The sequence below is a fragment of the Schistocerca serialis genome, chromosome 5 (genome assembly GCF_023864345.2).
Source record: "Schistocerca serialis cubense isolate TAMUIC-IGC-003099 chromosome 5, iqSchSeri2.2, whole genome shotgun sequence".
In the NCBI taxonomy this organism is placed as follows: Eukaryota; Metazoa; Arthropoda; class Insecta; order Orthoptera; family Acrididae; genus Schistocerca; species Schistocerca serialis.
Window position 1 is genome coordinate 204,832,977 of NC_064642.1, and position 24,345 is coordinate 204,857,321.

The window sequence follows — 24,345 nt, forward strand, 5'->3', positions numbered from 1 at the left end:
GATTTTACTGGCCCGTGTCAGGTCAGAATATTTTGTAACTTAAATTTACGCACTGACCATGGGCGTCAAGGAGGATTGGTGTTACTTAATCAGTTAGCTCCAGCGTTTATCCTGAAGAGCGCTGTATTTATGCTACTAATAGAATCAGTTTTTTGCGTGTGAGATTGTCGTTTCTTCTATTACACAGAAACGTTTAGGACATTTTAAATCTCAAATATTGTGTTAAGCGCGTCGCTTTACGAACTGCGACACGCAGTTCGGATACGGAGTGAAGAGCGCACGCGTAACGAGAAGTGTTGCGTCTTAGCATCTGCGCCTTAGCAATAGCCTGTTGTCCAACTCGAACAGGGAACATATGAAATCAAATCTAATCTCTTAAAAATAGTGTAATTTCTTGACACCGTTTATGCTAAAATTACGAAGAGTTTTTAAAGTGACAACAAAAGTACAGAAAAGAATGAAGCGGACATTAATTACTTGTCGTATCGTACCTGTGGTGAAGTTCGGCAAATAATTATTTGTTCTCTTACGGCACACACTGGAGGATTCAAAATGACCTAAATGTTATAATATTTTAGATTTACAGTGACTGTTGTGAATACTGATTAACTTACTTTTTTAGTGCACTGCTTACTAGCAAATAGGGATGTTAGATCTCCTAGACTTACTTCCCTATAAAAAGACCTAGTTCCGAGTACGTGTAGTAGGAATCTGTGTTACCTACCATCCATAATTTTGCAGTGTGTGTAAGATAGTTTCAAGGGCAATAATACGATAATGTAGTAAACATGTCAGGGAAGCAAAATGTTATACAAACAAGAATAAGTAACACGCTCAATTAACACCATTTATTCCGTGCTGTAGTTATTCACTTAGCTGTTAATGTTAGTGCCGAGTGTTGTAAAACGTATACACATTTTTTTATTTGTGCTTTCTCTCTGTCACGACATTTGGTTAGAAAATATCACTCAATAAAGTAGGTGACGGGTCTTAGACATTGAAGAAACGGTCAGATACAAGGTGTTCTGCCAAGACTAGTACAGTGTTCCGGTTGAAACCCATTTATTTTACACGACTGATCCAGCATATATGACTTCCATTAGAGTTCTCGAACACAGATGTTACGTGATCTTATTTTGTTAATCGTTCCTCTAGCCAGGTTCACACACACCACAGCTAGTGCCATACGGCAGTGGCACCGCAGTTGCTTATGTGTCCGACGTCTATGTCTTCACTAAATTTCGAAACATCTCGGTGCGTTTTCGTTCGCGAATTATCATTTTGGAATGCTTCGCGCCTCTGTGCGGATAACGTGTCTAAAAAGAGGCCTTTAGCTACAGTCATTAAATTTGTGACCGAAATATTACAATATCAAAAAAAAAATAGCTAATGTAGAATAATGAAATTTCAAGAATACATTTGTCTAGATAAAATATTTAAGTGATTAACATTGAAAGATCACAGGATAGTGTAAGGGCGAGATATGCCGTTGTAAATGTGAAGTGCAGGTACATTAATAAACGGTGTACCGCCAGATTGTTCCAGAACGAGATTTTCACTCTGCAGCGGAGTGTGCGCTGATATAAAACTTACTGGCTGATTAAAACTGCTGGCCGGAGTGGCCGTGCGGTTCTAGGCCCTACAGTCTGGAACCGAGCGACCGCTACGGTCGCAGGTTCGAATCCTGCCTCGGGCATGGATGTGTGTGATGTCCTTAGGTTAGTTAGGTTTAATTAGTTCTAAGTTCTAGGCGATTGATGACCTCGGAAGTTAAGTCGCATAGTGCTCAGAGCCATTTGAACCAGATTAAAACTGTGTGCCGGGCCGAGACTCTAACTCGGGACCTGTGCCTTTCGAGGGCAAGTGCTCTACGACCTGAGCTACCCAAGCACGACTCACGCCCCGTCCTCACAGCTTTACTTCTGCCAGTACCTCGTCTCCCACCTTCCAAACTTCACAGAAGTCCCGAGTTCGAGTCTCGGCCCGGCACACAGTTTTAATCTGCCAGGAAGTTTCACGCCAGAATGTTGACTGCAAGCATGAAAGTATGCATGCATTGTGTTGTACAGGTGCCGGATGGCAGTCTGTGGGATGGAGCTCCATGCCTGTTGGACTTGGTCGGCCAAAATGGGGACGGTTAATGCTGGTTGAGGATGAAGCTGGAGTCGTCGTCCGATGTGCTCGATTGGAGGCAGATCTGGTGATGGAGCAGACCAGGCCAACATGTCGACACACTGCAGAGAATACTGAGTTACAGCAGTGGTATGTGGGCGAGCGTTATCCTGTTGGAGAACACACCCTGGGATGCTGTTCATGAATGACAAAACAGCATGTCTAATCACCAGACTGACGTACGAATTTGCAGTTAGCGTGCGTGGGGTAACTATTAGAGTGCTCCTGCTGTCATATGAAATCGCACGCGAGACCATAACTGCAAATGTAGGTCCAGTGTGTCTAGCACGCCGACAGGTTGGTTGCAGGCCCTCAAATGGGCTCCTCCTAAACCACATACGGTCATCACTGGCAACGAGGCAGAACCAGCTTTCATCAGTAATCAAGACCTCCACCCTACCCTCTCGCTTGACACCACAGAAGTCGCAAATTGTGGTCGTTAGGGATCAGTGGAATGCACACTACAGGGCATGTGGCTCGGAGTTGTCCTTGAAGTAACAGATTTTTAATAATTCGTTGTGTCAGTATGGTGCCAACTGCTGCTCAAGTTTTTCCTGCAGATGCAGTACATGCGCCAGAGCCATACGCAAAACAGTGGTCTTCCCCCTCTGTAGCGACACGTGGCCGTCCGTAGATTCTCATGACCACCGCTGCCTACAACCGTGTACGGTGGCTACATTTCTGCCTAGTCTTCCTGCAATATCCCAGAAGGAATATCCAGCTTCTCGTAGCCCTATTACACGACCTTGTTCAGGTTCAGTGAGGTGGTGGTGGTGGAATTTTTGTAATCTTAAAAACATTTGCGACTAACATCAACTCACCACGTAACTAAGGATCACGACCGTTACGGCGTGTATTCAAAAGCAAACCTGATCTGCTTCCTCAGAGTGGTGTTAGTATCACCACTCTTATGCGACTGGCGCGAAATTTGAATAGACAACGTCTTTCAGATGTAGAAACACGCCTACCGGCCTTTCGTGTGTGTTACACAACTCCTCCTTGGTTTTGAGATTTTTTGGCCGTAATTTGAGAACGGCATGAGGAATATCTATGCCGGTGTATAAAAAAAGTGATTATAAAGACCGAAACTTTCAGTATGAATCGTAGATTGATATTGTGAACAATGTTTGAAAGCGTCGCTGGGTTTGATGTAATCATTACAAAGCAAACACACGAGGGTGAGTCAATCAATAAGTCGCAAACTGGGATAGAGACATCAGAGCCGCGTGTACCAGACTGACATTTTCCTTTTCAACAGGCTCCCCTTGTAAATTTAAAGTTACCCCATCGCTCGACAAAGCGTTAGGCCCGCATATGGCACACAGCAGAGGCAGAGCTAGAGAGATTCTGCAGGTCAGCGTAGTAGAGGCAAGGCAGAGCCCACAAGCGACATCTTTGGCCTCAAACCTCGGAACCGCACGAAACCATGCTTAGAATAACACTTGATCATAAAAAAACATTGGTCTGTGTTATTTCCATGAAAAACGTAGCATTCTTCCATGTGTGACATTGTAATGGAAAACAAACTTAGAAGATATCAAACCAATTTGAACAATTAGTTCATGAGCCCAAACGAAGCATAAAAGGTTGCGAAAGCCTACTTGACCTTTTAGCAACAAATAATCCTGGACAGATAGTGAGTATTGTGACGAATACAGGGATTAGCGACCTCAAGGCAGTTGGTGCTAGGCTGAATACCGTAACACCTACAACCATCAAAAAGAAACGCAAAGTATATCTATTTAAAGAAGCTGATAAAATGCTCTTAACGCCTTTTTAAGAGACAGTCTTCCCTCCTTCCGATCGGATCATGTAAGTGTAGAAAAGTTGTGGAATGTTTTCAAAGAGATAATATCAACAACAATTGAGAGATATATACCACATATATTAATAAGTGATGGTATTTATCCCCCATGGTACACAAAACGGGTCAGATCGTTGTTGCAGGAGCAACGAAAAAAGTATGCCAAATTTAGAAGAACGCAAAATCCCCAAGATTGGCAAAGTTTTACAGGAGTTCGAAATATAGCGCGTACTTCAATGCGAGATGCTTTTAATAATTTCCACAACGAAATTCTGTCTCGAAATCTGGCAGAGAACCCAAAGAGATTCTGGTCATACATAAAGCACACCAGTGGCAAGACACAATCAATACCTTCACTGCGCGATAACAACGGTAAAGTCACTGACGACAGTGGCACTAAATCAGAGTTATTAAACACAGTTTTCCGAAACTCCTCCACCAAAGAAGACGAAGTAAATATTCCTGAATTCCAATCAAGAACAACTGCCGAGATGAGAAACATAGAAGTAGATATCCTCGGAGTAACGAAGCAACTTAAATCAATAAAGGCAAGGCCTCCGGTCCAGATTGTATACCAGTCAGCTTCCTCTCAGAGTATGGTGATAACATAGCTACATATTTATCAATTATATACAACCACTCGCTCACAGAAAGATATGTACCTAAAGACTGAAAAATTGCCCAAGTCACACCAATACTCGAAAAGGGAAGTAGGAGTAATCCGCTGAATTACAGGCCTATATCACTAACGTCCATTTACAGCAGGGTTTTGGAACATATATTGTATTCGAACATTATGAAGTACCTCGAAGAAAACGATTTATTGACACACAGCACGGATTCAGAAAATATCGTTCTTGTGAAACACAACTAGCTCTTTATACTGATGTTGTAATAAGTGCTATGGACAGGGGATATGAAATTGATTCCATATTTTTAGATTTCCAGAAGGCTTTCGACACCATTCCTCACAAGCGTCTTCTAACCAGACTGCGTGCCTACGGAGTATCGCCTCAGTTGTGCGACTGGATTCGTGATTTCCTGTCAGAAAGGTCACAGTTCGTAGTAATAGACGAAAGTCATCGAGTAAAACAGAAGTAATAGCCGGCGTTCCCCAAGGAAGTCCCTCTGTTGTTCCTGATCTATATTAACGACATAGGAGACAATCTGAGTAGCCATCTTGGATTGTTTTCAGCTGATGCTGTCATTTACCGTCTTGTAAAGTCATCAGATGATCAAAACGACTAGCAAAATGATTTAGATAAGATATCTGTGTGGTGCGAAAAGTGGCAATTGACCCTGAATAAAGAAAAGTGCGAAGTTATTCACACGAATACTAAAAGAAATCAGCTAAATTTTGATTACGCTATTAGTCACACAAATCTGAGGGCTGAAAATTCAACTAAATGCTTAGGGATCACAGTTACAAATAAACTAAATTGGAACGATCACATAGATAATATTGTGAATAGAGCAAACCAAAGACTGCGATTCATTGGCAGAACACTTAGAAGGTGCAGCAGGTCTACCAGAGAGACTGCTTACACTACGCTTGTCCGCCCTATTCTGAAGTACTGCCGTGCGGTGTGGGGTCCGAATCAGGTGGGACTGACAGATGACATCGAAAAAGTATAAAAAAGGGCAGCTCGTTTTGTATTATCGCGATATAGTGTTTATAGTGTCACAGACATGATACGTGAATTGGAGTGGCAATCATTAAAACAAAGGCGTTTTTCGTTGCGACAGGATCTTCTCATGAAATTTCAATCACCAGTTTTCTCCTCCGATTGCGAAAACATTCTGTTGGCACCCACCTACATAGGGAGAAACTATCATCGCGAGAAAATAAATCAGGGCTCGCACGGAAAAATTCAAGTGCTCGTTTTTCCCGTGTGCCGTTCGAGAGTGGAACGGTAGAGAGACAGCGTGAAGGTGGTTCATTGAACCCTCTGCCAGGCACTTTATTGTGAATAGCAGAATAATCACGTAGATGTAGATGCATAGGAGAGAAATTATACACAGTTAAATGGCGTCAGTTTATCATTACATTTTCAATCAACAGAGCCAAAAACTCTATCCTTAAAGTAGTTATAACAGCGCGAAACACACGCATCCTTCACACGTGATACTGTTTATATTACTACTCATAGCGCAGATGGGGACGTCGGTGAAGTGGTTAAAACAAAGTGGAAAAGAACAAGGTGCACATCCACTAAAGCCATGTTTTTACGTTTAAAATCGCTTTCGCGTTCAAACAGTCCAGTATCTGACGCCACACTGATTACATTTTCAAATGAAGATACAGGTATGTCAGTGTCATAACCTACCTGTCGCCAAGCATATTCCAACGTACACTAGGAGCCAAAACGTTATGACTACTGCCCACTGCAACGTTGGATGCCGCCTGGTGGCCTTGCGGCACATGACGCGGTAACAACAGTATGTAGGCGGAGCAGACGCGGGCAGGGGATCACCCAAGCGAGGATACGGGCTGCAAACGGGGAAACCCATTGAAATAGGCGACTTTTATAAAGCGCAGATTATTATTGCGCAGAGCCTGTGAACGAGTATCTCGAAAATGACGAAGCCGGTTGAATATCCACGTTCTACTGTCGTGAGCTTCTACGGAAGGAGGTAGGACAGTGAAACTACCACTAGGTGCTAAATGGTTGGACGTCCACGACTTTACAGAACGTGGGGTTTGGAGGCTTGTCTGCTGTGTAAAATAGGATAGATGGTGATTTGTGGCATCTCTGCCGAAAGAGTACAATGGTGGTGCACGAACAAGTGTTTCGCAGCACACCATTCATCGTACGTTGTTTAACATGGAACTCAGCAGCAGACTGTACTACGTGTTCACATGTTGGCCCAGCATCATCAGTTACGATTGCAGTCCGCACGGCACCATCGGATTTCGACCGTCGCTCAATGGAACGTGTCGGCTCTTTGGGTGAATCACGCTTTTGCTACACTTAGGCCGCTGGTCGTCTCCACAAACGCCGTCATCGAGGTGAACGGCACTCGAAACGTGAAGTGCGCCACGGACGCAGGCTGGTGGGGGCAGTGTTGTCCTATGGGAGACGTTATCCTGCGCTTGCATGGGACCTGTGGTAGTAATCGAAGCCACGATGACAGCTGCGAACCCCCTGCTTCCCTTCATGCTTGTTTTCTTTCCCGACGGCTGTCTCATTTTTCAGCGTTATAATTTTCCGTGTCTCAGACCAGTAGCATGCTTTAGTGGTTTGAGGAGCATTATAGTGAACTCACGTTGATGTCTCGGCAACTAAATTCATCTTACATAAATCCTGTGGAACCCATCTAGGTCGCTATCGGGCTCCATCACCGCGTACCCAAATCAGCGGCCCGTTATTTATGCGAATTATATGACCTCTGCGTTGAGATCTAATGCTACACAAACCTATCAACAAAGTGTTGAAGTCCTGATACGCAGAATCAGTGTCGTATTTCGTTCCAACGACGGACAAACAAGCTATTAAGCAAGTGGTCATAATGTTTTGGCTCATCAGTGTAGGAGTATACTTTTGTGCAGAAAATTGACTGTCAATAACATAGTGAAGTTTGATAATGAAATAACGATCATGGAACTTCCCTTCTGGTTTGGCACATTGTCTTACACAACCAGCAGTCGTATTGATATAGAGCTTATATTGCTGAAAGAAGTAAACGTCAAGGGGTTGGCAATATTTTGTTGTTTTCGGTGGCAATATCGTAAGCATAACATCTTTGTGAACAACTTGCATCTGTATGACCTGACAAGAAATCGCACGGTAATAGTATCTTTTCACTTGTTGCGTGTTCGCCAAGGACTGAAGTTAGAAAACGTTTCATGTGTTCTGTGGTCACTCTTCCTTTTTAGCTCGTCTCCACATGAATGTTTCGGGGGCATGTTGTTTAAAGTTCCTCTGAAATATTTGGTCCTAAGGTTCCTTGTGCCTCTTGAAAACAGATGCACAACTTGTTTGCTTTAGTCTGCCTGTCATTGATAAAGCCACATGAAATCTGTAGCCTTGGGTAGATCCATGGACAGCTGTAGTCTCCTCTGTGAGAAAGTGAAGACGACGTTTTATACTGGAATTGCCTCGGGTCACTGTTCCAAAATTTTCTTTCTCCACAGCCTGCTCTGTCATAAATATATTCACTTCCTCCACAAACTGTTGTGCCTTCTGACGTGTACTATTATCGTCTTCTATGCCCCCGCGTGTGACACATGTAGTAATATGCGTGGATAGCTCACCATATTCAGCCTCAAGATTGTCGACAAAAGAAATCAAAGCTCTGAAATTGTCAAAGCCAACCATTTTCGATGCTTCTAGTGCCGTCATTTGCAGACGCCGACTATGAGCTGTAGATCCATACAACTTTGCTTTATCAAATCTTTTATAGCATGTAATTACGACAGTCTGTTTCCTTTGCGACGAGCTCCTGCTCCCCTTTTGTTAGACCCATAATTTAGAATTAATCTTCAATTTTATATACTTTTAATGCACTTACAGCATGTCAGCAGTTTGCTGTGCGAATTGATATTTCGCATTCACTTTGACTGGACTGTTTCTGTTGCTCTGGAAATGAATGTCGTGTACCGCTTGAACAGTCGCCTTTAGGTTCAGGTTCTTACTGTCCTTCAAAATCATATCTACCCAGCGTAACGACATGTATTTCTCTGTCACACCCATTATATTTCTGAATTATTATGTTACATAATGTGCCCGCGAACTCCCCGTCCTGGGGCCCAATTCCTTTTCCATATTCAGCACTTCGCAGCTTTGTCCCTGGTATTCGAACCACATTCGTAGAATTTTCTCTTCGTGATATCACTGTACGACACAGTTACCCGCATCCGAACACTCTGAGACACACTCGTACTGCTGCTATACCATTCATCCAACTCGAGCACTTGTCTGTGCAGCTGCAACGGGGTACCGCCTGATGGCGCTAACAGCCAAGTCTACATCTACATATATACTCCGCTAGCCACCAAGCGGTGTGTGGCGGAGGGCACAATTCGCGCCAGTCATATTTCCCCTCTCTGTTCCACGCGCGGATCGCTCGAGGGAAAAACGGCTGTCTGAACGCCTCAGTACGAGCTCTTATTTCCCTTATCGTTGAATGATGATCATTACGCGATTTGAAAGTTGCTGGTAATAATATATGCTCTACATCCTCGGTGAAGATTGGATTTCGGAATTTAGTGAGCAGCCCCTACTGTTTAGCGCGTCGTCTGTCTGCGAGTATGTCCCACTTCAAACTTTCTATGAGATTTGTAACGCTCTCGCGATGGCTAAATGTACCAGTCACGAAACTTGCCGCTCTTCTTTGGACCTTCTCAATCTCTTGAATCAGACCCAACTGTTAAGGGTCCCATACAGACGAACAATACTCTAAGACTGGACGAACTAACGTATTGTAAGCTATTTCCTTTGTTGAAGGACTGCATCGCTTCAGGACTCTACCAATAAACCGCAATCTAGAGTTCGCCTTACCCGTTACATGTGTAATCTGATCATTCCATTTGAGATCATTTCGAATAGTCACACCCAGATACTTGTCTGACGTTACCGCTTCCAAAGACTGATCATTTATTTTGTACTCGTACATTAATGGGGATTTTCGCCTTGTTATACGCAGCAGGTTACACTTACTAATATTGAGAGATAACTGCCAGTCATTACACCACGCATTTATTTTCTACAAATCCTCATTGATTTGTTCACAACTTTCGTGTGATACTTTCCTGTAGACTACAGCATCATCGGCAAACAGTCTAAGGCCGCTGTCAATACCATCAACCAGATCGTTTATGTAAAACGTAAAAAGCAGAGGACATATTACGCTGCCCTGGGGCACACCTGAAGTTACTCTTGTTTCTGTTGAAGTTAACGCGTTCAGGACGACATACTGCTCCCTGTCTGTTAGAAAACTTTCTATCCAATCGCATATGTCATTGGATAGACCGTAAGCGCGCACTTTTTGTAGCAAGCGACAGTGCGGAACTGAGTCGAACGCCTTTCGAAAGTCAAGAAATATGGCATCAACATGGGAGCCGGTATCTAGAGCCTGTTGTATATCATGTACAAAGAGGGCCAGCTGTGTCACGCATGACCGCTGTTTCCTAAAACCGTGCTGGTTTCTGCAGATGAGCTCCTCAGAGAATAGAAAGGTCCTTATGTCTGAACACAAAAATGTTCCATGATTCTACAACAAATCGATGTCAGAGAAATTGGCCGGTAATTCTGGGCATCCGATTTTATACCCTTTTTATAGATTGCTATGACCTGGGCCTTCTTCCAGTCCCGTGGAACTTTCCGCCGTTCCAGTGATCTCTGATAGATGACGGATAAGAATGGTGCTATATTTGTAGCATAGTCAGCATAAAATCTTAACGGGGATACCGTCTGGGCCAGATGCTTTTCTGGCGTCTAAGGATCTTAACTGTTTTACAACGAAACACTATGACAGCCATTCTTTCGTTTGTTAGATAATTGAAAAGGGAATGGTGCTCCAGTCCTCTATCGTAAACGAGTTTTTGAAAGCTAGGTTTAGAATTTTGGCCTTTTGTTTATCTTCATCAGTTACATTACCCGTACTGTCAGGAAGAGAAGGTATTGAATTATTTGTAGCGTTCATAGATTTTACGTACGACCAAAATTTTTGGGGGCTATTTGTAGAATCTGCAGATAAAACATTGCTTTCAAATTCGTTAAAAGTGTGTCTCATTGACCTTCTGACAACTGCTTTCATTTCGCCTAGTTTCTATTTGTCAGCGGGGCAGTGACTACGTTTAAAACGACTCTGCAAAATTCTCTGCTGAGGAGTTTTGCTGGCAATCACACAGACTATTGTTGTTTTTATGATCGAGTGTTGGGCTAAGCGTGATTTCTTGCGGTTTCGGACGTTCGAGGTCAAAGATGCCCGTGTCAGTAGTGGCTCAGCGCTCACTAAGCACGGAGAGCCCTGCAGTGTCCACCGCGAGTTGGTCTGTGCATTTCCGTTTCTTTTCTTTAAACAAACTGCCATGCTACCGTAAATGTAGAGTTGCTGCTACTGACAAAGTTTTTAACTACAGCTTTTCTCGTGCTCGTCGAACTGTGGAGTGTGCATATGACATCTTAGTTCCAGACTTCATGTGGTTAAATGGCCCTTTTAGTGTAAACTGCAGACTGCAGAGAGAATTGTCACAGCTACATGTGTACTGCATAATTACTCGAGGACTCAAACATTACATCAAGTAATCTCGCCGAGGAGGAGGAAATGGGACCACTGAGTACTAACCGGTTGCTGTCGCCTCCTCCGAGAAGGTGTAGAAACGAGTGGAGCTTTCCTTACGTGCAAAGTGTTTTAATGCATCAGAAGATTCTGACCTTTGGCAGTATGCAGTTATGAAAGAAGGGGCCAGTACTAACGTAACAACGTTTTTGCTTATATATAATAAATGAAATAATAAGTAAGACGTACAAATGATGTAATGTAACTCGTCTTCATCATTCTTCCAATTTTATCCCTTATTAATTTATTGAAGAAATCTGTACTAGCTTGAATATCGCCATAGATATGAAAATTGCGCATGTTAATCATATGGCAAAATACTCTGCTGCTGTTGTGCTGTCATTTGCCAAAATCTTGTTTCGATATCTAAAACCGTTTGAGATACGACGGATTTATGAATATTTCACTCTGGCTTTCTCGTTGGCGCAAGTGTTCGGGACGGGGCGCATCACATACAATCCATTTCCTCAAGATTGGAGACTGGTAGCGATATCCTTCCAAGTACAAAGAATAATTCAATACATTAGCTACATTTTGTAAGCAGCAACGTATGACTAACATGCACCAAATGCAAATTCGTGGCGACCCCTATTTTTCCATCCAGACTTTAAGAATTTCTCTAGTGGTTTAGCTAATCTCGGAGTATCACAATAACTATGACCATTGACGAAGCTATGAGAAGTGCGACAATCACTTTGTTAACCGAATAGTTTCGTTACACTCGTTTGAGAAAGATTGCAGATCGGCCGACTAGTGCGCCTTGTCGTCCGAGCGGGGAGCAGTGAGCTTGCTACCTACCGCGCAGAATCTACGGGTCCCGAGGGAACGACGCAGGCGGAGTAGCAGCTCGGACAACCCTTGCTAATGGCCTGCCCTACGCCTCTGCTGCACGCAGTGTGCGGTGCCTCATCGGAAAGCGTGGTTTACAAAAGCCACACTGCCTCTGCTCTACCTTTGCTGCGTGCCTTAAAAGCCTGCACCTTAGCATTCAAGTCGCAGCATTCGCATCTAACAAGTTTGTTTCGTTCTATAAATTGCTGCAACCTGCAAGGCCGAAGTGGCCGGAGATGGCGAAATACTCCCAAGACGGGGAAGCAATGTCCCATCACTGCGTAACCAGGGCGGCCAGGATGTGTTTGTGACCTTTTTCTTTTCTCTTTTGATGAATACCTGTATCGAATTGATCAAAAATTCTCATGAAACACAGTTCGAATCATACGTACATCAAAAAAAGTTTTGCATCGCCCCGGTTCCCAGAACTCCTGAAGATAGACGTTGACTGTGGATTACGAACACAGTCCTTTTGACTGTTCAGAGACGTCATTAAACCCGCCCAAAGATGTAAACAACCATGCATGAGCGGTGCCTATTAGACGGAGGGGGTCCGACAGCCTATCATTTCCAGTCATTCCACCGGGAAGAAGGTACACGGCTCGTGTTGTCTGTAGTTCAACCATTCCTAAACGGTCAATACCGCGGTTCGACAGCGTCCGGATTGTTACTTTGTGTCAGGAAGGGCTCTCAACAAGGGAAGCGTCCAGGCGACTCGGAGTGAACCAAAGCGATGTTGTTCGGACATGTAGGAGAGAGAGAGAGAGATAGGAATTGTCGATGACATGCCTCGCTCAGGCCGCCCAAGGGCTATTACTGCAGTGGATGACCGGTACGTAAGGATTATGGCTCGGAAGAACCCTGACAGCAACGCCACCATGTTGAATAATGCTTTTCGTGCAGCCACAGGACGTCGTGTTAAGACTCAAACTGTGAGCACTAGGATGCATGATGCGCAACATCACTCCCGATGTCAATGGCGAGGTCCATCTATGCAACCGCGACACCATGCAGCGCGGTACAGACGGGCCCAACAACATGCCGAATGGACTGCTCAGGATTGGCATCTCTTCACCGATGAGCGTCGCATATGCCTTCAATCGCACCATCTTCGGAGACGTGTTTGGAGGCAACCTGTCAGGCTGAACCCCTTAGACACCTTGTCCAGCGAGTGCAGCAAGGTGGAGAGGGTTCCCTGCTGTTTTGGGGTGGCATTATGTGGGGCCGACGTACGCCGTTGGTGGTCATGGAAGGCGCCGTAACGGCTGTACGATACGTGAATGTCATCCTCCGACCGATAGTGCAACCATATCGACAGCATATTGGCGAAGCATTCGTCTTCACGGACAATTCGCGCTCACATCGTGCGAATGACTTCCTTCGTTCGACTAGAGTGGCCACCACGTTCTCCAGAAATGACCCTATCGAACATGCCTTGGTAGATTGAAAAGGACGAATACAGGCATGTATCAATGCAAGAGCACGTGCTACTGGGTATTAGAGGTACTGGTGTGTACAGCAATCTGAACCACCACCTCTGAAGGTCTCGCTGTATGGTGATACAACATGCAATGTGTGGTTTTCATGAGCAATAAAAAGGGCGGAAATGATAGTGTTGATCTCTATTCCAATTTTCTGTACAGGTTCCGGGACTTTCGGAACAGAGGTATTGCAAAACTCTTTTTGATGAGCGTACATGGGACGCATTTCGCTATGGACGTGCTCTGTGATCAGTTCCCCGGATCACAAAAATCTCGTTGTTCTGGTCGGGTACACACTCGTTACAGACATGCCTTGTTGGCCTGACCACAGATAATCAATCATTGGCTACAGAATACTGTGTATCGGCTACCTTCCATGCGACGTTTGCTATCACTTTCTACATACGGATTGGCGCGAAATTTAAAACGATATGGCTATTCTAGAGTTTGCGACTTACTGACTCACCCTCGAAAGAAACATTGAATGGCGCTCGACACACTACCAACAAGTACCTGAAATTTTTGTCATTCGTAAATGGTTTACGAACGAATTATCTTCAAATGTAAATTGTTTCAGAAGTATATTTTCAACCCGTGTTTTATTTCTGCGCGAAACCAATGTTCGTATCCAACATTTGCGTTTTCTTTTATTTACATTTAACTGTTGCCTCTGTTTAACGCCACAGTCTGCGCTACATTAACACCTGCCGAATCGTCTCAGCTGAAGCTGGCTCCATATTGCAAACTGTGCAACTACGCAGAATTTGTGGCACCTCCTGTGTGGACGGTAGCTCACGGTGCCACTGCAGAAAGCGGCGAGCTGTGGCGACACTTGCGTTACTTGGGTGAACCCGGTTTTAGCATAGTAGCAAAATATTTTTACGATGTGACGTGCTCAAGACGTTTGCCACTGATCTTGTAATCAGATGTTATCGCGTTCTTTCTCGTTGTTCTAGGAAGGTATTACATTACATTTATCGATACCTAAAGAGGTGTTATACGTGCAAATTAAATTAAAAATAGTTCACATCCCACTGTTCCGACAAAGGTTTTAGGGAGTATGCCCTTGGGTATAAAGCAAATGTTGGGTCTGGAAAAGCCATCCCAAAAATTCCTGAATGGGACTCTTTGTGCCACTACCAGTTTGTCTGGTATTTGGCTGAAAAATCCGTGACCGTGTAGTGGATCATTATTCGAACAGCCCGCCGTACCTGTAGGGGTAGGGAATGACAAATATTTAAAAAAATAATTAAATTTCCTTACGATCATGCAGCGACGGTACTTAGCTGTAGATAACATTGGGGAACAAACTGGTAACGCTGCTGACCCTACTTGATAAGTCATTTGTGAATAATGACGACGATAAAGTTCCTGTTACGCCTTCTTGGTCCACACCCGATGTTAGTTCCGTTCCTGCTGAACAGCCACTGCCTGGTATACGGTACTGGGCTATGTTAGTCAAATATTCATCGAGCCAATCACGTATCTGCGAACATTCTCCGTATGATCGAATCTTTGTTAGTAGTCAACGAAGTGGTAAAGCGCCGAACGTCTGTTAAAAAACTAAGACGACGGAATCTGACCTCTTCACTGCACCAAATGTTTACAAGATCATTGTGTATCGATAAAACAAACCGTATATCACACGAGGGAAATTTTTCTGAATCCGTGCTGATTTCTCGGGAGAAGATTTTCATCCAGGGATGCCATAATGATTGAGCGTAGAACATGCTCTGGGTTCATTCAACAGAAGGGAGTAAGCATTATTGGTCTGGAATTTCTACCCTATCGTTATTTCATCCTTTTGTGAACAGGAGTGACAAGATTTTGCTCCTGCCGGAAGTGAATGCGCAAGAGATTCTGGATAAATACGAGCTAGGAAGTTGGGTAATTTTGCAGTATATTCAGCGTAAAATGTAACTGGAATTCCGTCAGGGTCTAACGCTTTCTTCACGTTCTCAGTATCGGGGTTGTTTATTAGTATATCAAATTTGAATGTGCGACTGTCTAACATTGGTACAGTACTATCCGTTCATTGACTTAACGTGTTACCAGAACATTCCTGATCACCTTTCGTCAAGATGAGACTGAAAATTATCGTAGGTTCGGCACATGCTCCTTTTTTGCGGGTGCACGAGTTATTAAGTTTACTGTGTAGTCTCTTTCGTAGCTAGAGTGTAGTAGTCTTATTTTCGCAACATTCTGAGGATAATGTCACCAAACCAAATCGGGTCTTTGCCCTCTTGTATTGCTCGGTACGTATTTAGCTGGAGCGCTGTTCGTAATATCTTTTACTGTCAACCACAATTGTTTAACTTACTTAACCCGATCAGGCTCAGAGGGTCGACTGCAGCTTCGAGGCTCCTCTTTCACTGCATTCTGTTTCCTGCCTTCTGTCGCCAGTCCCCCCCCCCCCCCCCCCCCCTTCCCCGCCAGCCGATCTGCAACAGACTTCAGACTTCGTCTGTTCCATCTCTCCATTTTCTCTTTGGTCTTAATTTGTTCTTTTACCAGATCTCAGTTCGGCTTTTACCGTAATAGTGACCTGTATTTCCACCTACTTGCGTCATGCTCTTTTTGCCTTCGGTGACCACGATTCCTGTACTTATGGGGGCGTGCTGAAGAGAGATACCTCCCAAATTTTTATATGAAAACTGTTGAAGCTTCTTAAACAAAGCAGTCAGTTACCTCAGCAAGTAGTCTTTAGTATAGGTGTGTCAGTATTGTCACATAATGTAGCAAAAATGTACGAAATCATTAGTATTTGGAACGTTTTAAATATTGTGAGATCCAAGTTAAGAACGTGTTATCCAACCGAAGACAGTTTAGGACAGGACGGTGATGTTTTCGCAATGTTTTTGGTGGCTCTGCTTATTCAGAAACGTGAATATTCATTTCACGTCTCAACTAAAGCTACATTGGATAGGATAGCGTATGAAGAAAACGACTTTATAGACGATAACGCGATTAATAGCGTTAGAGGTTGTAGTGGTAGTGGCAACGGCGTAAATAGCACTTCTCAAAGAGAAGCCAACAGATATCCAATGCTATTAATATTTTAACAAAAGTTTTGGAAAAGTCTTGAACGTATTTATGATCCACGTGAAGTTGCGACCTCGTCATTGAAGAGACATCCATCTGTAAAAAGCGCATCGGACATCGAAGTAATATTTGATTCTGCGGAGAAAAAAGACTAAATGAACATATATTTTGAGGAAAAAAGAACTGGGAAGAAAACAACACACACTACCCCAATTCCTTAGAAGGGAAATGTATACATTAGAGGCATATAAAATTTTCGACAATGCAAAAAGCAAAGGAAATTGGGCACACGAAGTTCAAATGTCGTGTAACTTTAGTAACACGTCTCAACAAAGAATTTGGAAAGTGCCGTAGACACATCACTGCTTTCATAACAGGCGGAGACGTTCGGGAAGATCAAGATATTGACCAGCCTGGGGCCCGTCTTGTTGAAGAAGTATACCAGAAAACTGAAAGTTTCCACATACAGCCACACTGCATTTGGAACACTGGTCAAAGTGGATTTAATTATGAACTAACTTCTGGTGCGCCACTATCTAAAAGGGGAAATTAACAGTTGCCTTGATCCAGTCTGGGCATAGTACAACTTATAATTACGTAAGTGATGCTGGACATTCGATGAGTGGACACCTAAAAAAGAAACTGTATTTGTCTTCAGGAAAAAAATTTCGACCGGAGAGTTAAATGGCCACTGGAGACAATCCTCGACCAAACATTTTATTTTGAGGCTAGTACAAGTGAGAAAATATCAAAAGATCATTTAAAAAACCTTTCTCGTGAATGTCATTAGTGTTTAAGTACTCAACAACAGTAAATTATTCATTTGCGGGCAAAGATATTGAATGCATGATCACGTCCCCAAAAACAAAATACGCCCAGCCTTTGGATGTACATTTCTTCAGGCAATATAAACTATGTGCCATAAGGATAACGACACTCTAAGGACACTCTGCTGTGACTTCGATGTTAAATTAGGAAATAAAGTTTTCATAATGAAAATGCATTCTATTATTCAAAGAATGCCCCGGTGTATCAGCCTGTGCTTCAGTATTCCTGCCAAGCGGCTGAGTAAACTACTACTACTACTCATTCAAGAATGTCAGACGAGTAGCATTTTAATTTGCAGCCCAAGAATGTGATTCTGAGGATTGTACAGATACTGCTTTCATCAAATGTGCCTCTTGTGATTCTGCATATTGTTTCATGCATTTTGTTGAGAAACTTCCTGTATATTTTTAAAGGCCGATAGTGGACAAACTAAGAGTTCTTTCACTATACTAATCACAGTGGTAGATAAAGTTTCTAAATACATTTGGAACACTGAATTCCTGTTAGAGCCGAGACTCATCCCTTGTGAGTAATATGTATGACGTGTAATATCTCAACCGATACTGAGAACAGAATAAAAATGCAGAAACACTACTTTCCAGCTCGCCTTCGTACTACACTCGAAAAGATCAGCAATGTTTGAGGCCAGGAAGTCTAAAAACCTATGCACTATTCCTTGTGTTGGCTGTCGGATTAGTTGTCGGAGGCACCTGTTTGGCAATGAATAGAGTATTACTTCGCAAGACCGCTTTGTTCTTGCTGAGACCGCTTTGTTCTTGCTGTCGCTAAAATGTGTGTGTGTGTGTGTGTGTGTGTGTGTGTGTGTGTGTGTGTGTGTGTGTCAGCCAGTCGATACTGGTAGGCGTACTACTAATACTGTATTCTCGGGTTATTCGGTGCTGCCGAGTTAATGTTATATTTGAATAACTCAATGGTCATTGTGTCTGAACTAATACTCGACCAAATTTCTTGCCCTGACACTTGATGCAGAGTTAAACTGGTCTGATCATGTAAATGATATTTGCAAAAAGCTATGTACTGCCATATATGACCTAAGAAAACTGACACGTTTTTGTATAATAACCACTCTGAGGCAAATATATATTGCACTATTTGAATCCCATCTAAGCTATGGGATAGAGGTATGGGGATCCAGCAGTAAAGGTAATATGAAAAGTGTACTTATCTTACAAAAGAAGACACTTAGAATTATGGGAAAGAAATGTGCCAGGGAATCCTGCAGAAATTTGTTTAAAGAATTTAAAATACTAACTGTTCATAACCTACATGTACTGAAGATAATCATTATGGCAGTAAACAGTAACAAAACACTTAATAAAGAAACACACGATCACAACACTAGAGTTAGAGACCCCATCTCATCTTTCATAGAACAACACTTAATGAGAAAAGCCCTCACTATGAAGGCATGAAACTACTGAATTGCTTCAATCCTAATATCTCCAAATTCCCCATTACAAAACTAAAAAAGAAATTAAAATTATGGCTCCTAAACAATCCTGTATATTAAATAGCTGAGTTTCTAGATTTAGTACACTCGTTTGATGGAAGGCCATCTGTCTAAAAATATATGTACTCTCAGATCTGAATACTGTGTCACAAACTATAGATTCCTTAATCTAAGTATGCAATAACCAATTGTTTTTATGTATAGTCCATGTATGTAACATTCTCTCAACTAAATTTAGAAAAAGTTGTGTAGATAAAAGTGCCAGGCAATAATGCGTGACTCTAGTAAGGCTCTGACTTATCCAGAAGACTGGAACAAAAACCTTTTTTTGTAATCATTTGGTGTTAGATCAAAATAAATAAGTAAATAAATAAATATGGACAAGAGTAAATGTGGGTGGTGAAAGATTGATATTGGGATCAGTCTGATTCTTTTTTTGGACCTCGCTAAACCTAATATTAATGCTTGTCTCAATAAAAACACGTACTGAGGAGTCTTATCTTTCCGCTACACTCCCCACATGGTGTCGAAAATATCGCTACTCTGTATTTAAACTAATTCTCAGTTTCTAGCGTGTTGTGGGGGTGTCTGCTTTTTGAGAGAGACATGAACCCTCGGACATTACTGCGGATACACTGTCAGTAAGAACTAATGATATTAAATTCCTATTCTTTTAACGACCAGCATCCAGAACGATATTTCAAATCGACGTATGTGCAGAGACCTCACGATTGAGGCTGTCTGTCTTCAAGACTTCTGCTAATCTCCGGAAAGAACTGATATGGTCTCAGAACCCATACGACAGAGAGCGTTGATGCTGATGTGTGCCAAGATGTACAGCTGGCTGCAACATGTGCACTCAAATGCTCTCGGGATGACCTCCCTTGTAGACAATTTCTACCAGGATACACACGAATTGCACATTAGATTTCGCTCCCGTGGCTCTAATTTATATAAAGATGAAACTGCTTAAAGTAATTTTAGAGACCAGTTGAAACAGTTTTTTATCCTCTTAGATGAAGAGAAGCAGTCATTTAATAATACTTACAAAAAGCAATACACATGAAAGCAGCTTTTCTGAATGTGGAAATTTTGAAAAACTTGTTAACCATGCCAATTTCAAAATGCACATCAAGTGAGCGCGGAGTAAAAAAAGAAAAAGCAAAGAAATACAATGTCAGAGTAAAGACAAATAACATAGTTATTTTACTCATATACCGATTTACAAGTTAATGATAATTATGAGGTAGTAAATAATCTACAAAGTCGGAAGCAAGGGAAAGACTTTTTTTTAAAAAGGATTTCACATTTATTTCAATAGAATTTTATCAGTTTTGTTCACACTTTTGATTTCATTTTAACCCACATTTATGGCTTTTATGAAGAGGAAATGAAGCCGACAAGACCACGCAAAAGCGAATGCAGTTAAACATCTTGAAGGCTCTCTGATCTTTTTTCTGCCACGTTTGCTGCAGATCTCGAGCATCCCCTCGCTTCCGTAGAAGAAAACGTATACTTTTTGCCACGTCTCGAAAGCTCGCTGGTATATAATACTTTAAGGTGCGCATGATAAACTGGCGCAAAGTAATCAGGAACAGCAATGCCAGCAACTAAGTCTTCGAATTTCATAATCATAAAAAAGTTCTCTTTTTGAAATGTACCAGTTGCTGTAAAACACAAGCTTGGGCAAGTTGAATTCTGGAAACAATACTGTAGGAAATGCGAAAGTTGAAAACTTTGACTACGTGCTGAATCTGCACGTGGATTCAAGGGAGCCCTCACGATAGTTTGTAGGAGGGGACGACGACGACACAAGGAGGTATGAAGTATATGTAATATACTGGAAGACTTCTAAGAAGCTATAATAAACTTCCAGTTCCGACCATGTTAAAAACTTGAGTAATACAGACTTGTAAATCATTTTCTTGAAAGCAAAACACCTGACTACACTATTTTTCCCTTCCCCTAAGTGCGAGGGAGCGGCCGTCGTCCCTCCTTGCCCCCTTGTATTGGCACCCTTGCGCGGGTTAATAGATTTAGGAACACTTTTTCGTTGCAAAGGTGCTACACCGCATTGATTATAGTACCATGTAAGTCTAAGAAATATTGGATTTGACGGATATTGGAAACTCGTGCAGTTATGTTTAACTATTACTTACAACTTTTGTTGTTACGCTTTAATCATATTAAGAAGCGCTGGCTTGACTACTGAATGACACATCTACGGTGGGAGCTACTATTGAAACCTCAAAGATCGCGCAAAATCAGAATTAATTTGAAAGAAGTAGACCCTGCTCCAAGGGGATGGACGACATGAATTATTCCGCTTCACAGAAATTGATAGTGCGACGAAGTCCGTAATAAATTATCTTAAAGGGCAGGCGCCGCGATAGTGTGCGTCCGGCGGGTTGGTCATTTTGTGGTGTAATCTGCTGGCTGTCCACACGCCGTCTTATCTTCAGTACTACTGCAGACGTGAAAGAACATGAATTAGTGTAAAGGAATAGATGTCAAAGATTAAGTGGTGAAGAACCGACGTAACATTTAATATTTATAAATTAATTAAATCATTTAAAAATTACTACCGCCGATTCGGACGTAAAAACGACCGACACATCGCACGAGAAACCCCTTTTTCAATGCCTACTTAGATTCCACTGTTTCTCCATCTCCTTGCGTGTTCCCTGTCACATACCACATTTATGTACGACACAACTTGCAGAAGAGGAAAATCAGATTTTAAAAACTGATTTCTTTTTTGTTTACATATTAGGCCTGAATCGATTCTGCCAGTCCGATCAAACATCGGTCTCCCCGACGTCACGTTTACACTTTGTTTCACACGAAAGGCGTCAGTAAATCAGCTGGCCTGATTTAGTTAACGCCGTGAAGTGCGACTGTTAACATGTTTGTAATTTGTCTTATAACACAGTACTGTTTCGTTGTATCAGACCTTCTTGATCCTGATATGTTTACGCGTGTGCTGATATGTTTTCGATCGGACTGAGGTTGAGATGTTCCCAGCAGCAGAACTACAAACAGTTCTGTTCTTCCACCTTCGTTCACGCCACGCCCTCCCCCCCCCCCCCCCCCCCTCTTATCCCCGTCAGTTAAACACGACTATGCAGTGGTTAATATATCGGACTCGTACCCCAGAACAGCGTATTTCAAACCCCTGTTACCTTTCTTTCTTCGATTAGGCTATTGTTTCGTCCTCAATCATTTAGCTGCTGTTGGACCACAAAGGCCACAGAGAGTGTTTCACCGATGCTTGTAGTCCGTGGGTTAGTGCATACGGTACCTTATAAAATATTTAACGCAAAAAAAGTCGTATTCGCTTTCGTCAGCTAAATGTCATGGTGAAGATAATTTATCTTTGACAAATTCTTTAACATCTTATATTAACCCAGGCAAAATTGTCACGCGAAATCAGTATCGTGCTACTGTGACTTGGCTGAATCGCAATGAAATTAACACACACAGTATTATTCAACCACGGCTTCGCAAGTTACGATCTGGTGTCAATGTTGGCACTTAGCTCTGAAAGTAGACATGAGATGATGATAACTAGTAGCTTTCCTTGTGGAAGTAAAGTCGCACAAAATCCTGGGGAGCCCATTTTATGCGCAATGGGGCGGTTACAGAGGGTCCTTGGTAATTAAAACGAGTAGCGATTTCAGATTTGTTGGTAGGAAGATGGTGATCTGTAGTAGAGGATTTGTTTATGAAATACCTGTATATATCTGTCATGCTGTAACACCAAACGTGACATGATTTATATTGATCTGTCGGGGAAACGAGTGTATACAACGCGGAGGATATCACAAGAATGTTTAGTTGCCAAACGTCCCACGGAAGCCTGCTTAGAAAACAAGAATACCGGTATCTTGTGGGGGAAAAACGGCGGGGCGTATATTTACTGCTTTAAAAATCGTGAAATGTTTAATCTCTTGTTTAACGCCAGCTATAGAAGCAAAAAGGAGCAGCCATTCTGGCCCCATCCTATTCTTCAACATATCGGTAAGAACAACCGATACGTGCTCAACAAATAATACGTAGTCAGTCATCGTAAGAATTGTGCGTATAGACCCAGATGGTGCGGTTATCGGTGTAGAATTCTGTGCAGTATCATTATGGCAGATATTGTGCTGAGGCGGTGATTAGTCTAAAATTGCATTCCGTAAAGAAGCCGCGCGTCTGCTCACAGAGCGATCCGTCGCTGTAAAAAAGTTAAAAAACCAGTTGGGAGGGAGGGGATGGTGGGTTGCTGACTCATCCGGTCCTGACTACCTGCTGGAGAAAGCAGTCCGGTTGGGATGACGCAATAGCATGCGACGGGGAGCGACGATGTTCAACAGTTCACAGCAAGGCCAAGAACGCCGAACGCCAGTCGATGCAGCATTCAAATCTTTCCCATGTTCTGAATTAGCAGCTTCACGATTATTTATCGTATCAACGACGAATGTAGGTGTAATCCAAAGTAATTATTTCAGACAATATTTCGGATGCAGCAAACTTCATCAGTTCATAAAATTTAAGTTTACAAAATTTAACATGACATGTCGACGTCATTACCATGGGTCTCTCTCTCTCTCTCTCTCTCTCTCTCTCTCTCTCTCTCTCTCTCTCTCACACACACACACACACACACACACACACACACACACACGGGTCTCTTCTAGAGGGAAAATCATTTATAACCCACCAAACTGTAAAAGTTCTATTTCTAAATTAGTTGAATCCATGAGAAGCATAATACAGTTTACTTGTGTTAGCTCTCCGTACAAAAAGGACGTATTCTGCACTTACAGATACTTCATTGTCGGAGAGCATACAGTTTCAGTAGTACAACAAGTATATGTGAATAACTGAACTGTTCCAAACTCAGGTTGCAAAGATATGCCAGCAGTGAATGTACAGCATAATTTATTTTTTCAGTAACATTCTTAGCTTGTTCCTGAAAAAGGGCAACTTTAGTTACTAATGACAGTATCAATTACTCTGTAGTGGACATTCATGTTGTTTTTGTAAGGTGTAAGCTCACTCTTTAAACATACAGCTGTTACACATCTCCACCTTTTTGTTCTCATTTGCCAGTGCACAGTATCTAATAATTGATTATATTCTCTGTTCTCATTTCAGGGCAACGATGCTAACAGTCTGGTTTCGAATGATGAAGTCTACTGCAGGATTCTTACTTATGGTATGATGAAGAATGTTACTTTAAAATATAGAATTATCAAAATATTTTTTCTGGTTGCTGCACTACTGTAGATGATTGTTTCTATGTAAAATACTTATTTCTGGAATATGTCAAAGCAAGTAAACAGCTGAGAGTTTATTGGCGCTTTGCAAAAGTGTCAAATGATTTTGAGACAGCAGTTGAAGTGTGCTCCATTTGAGATTTTCTTTCACAAGGTGTTCCTTTAAAA

The 24,345-nt window shown here is 42.3% G+C and overlaps 1 protein-coding gene across 1 annotated transcript in view; it reads left to right on the forward strand.

Moving 5' to 3' along the window:
* The window catches only part of LOC126481456 (uncharacterized), a 156,640-nt gene that overhangs the window by 58,366 nt on the left and 73,929 nt on the right, over positions 1-24,345 (forward strand). The window contains exon 2 of the mRNA XM_050105227.1: positions 24,056-24,116. Coding sequence (XP_049961184.1) covers positions 24,056-24,116 — 61 coding nt within the window. The remainder of the gene's footprint in view (positions 1-24,055; positions 24,117-24,345) is intronic.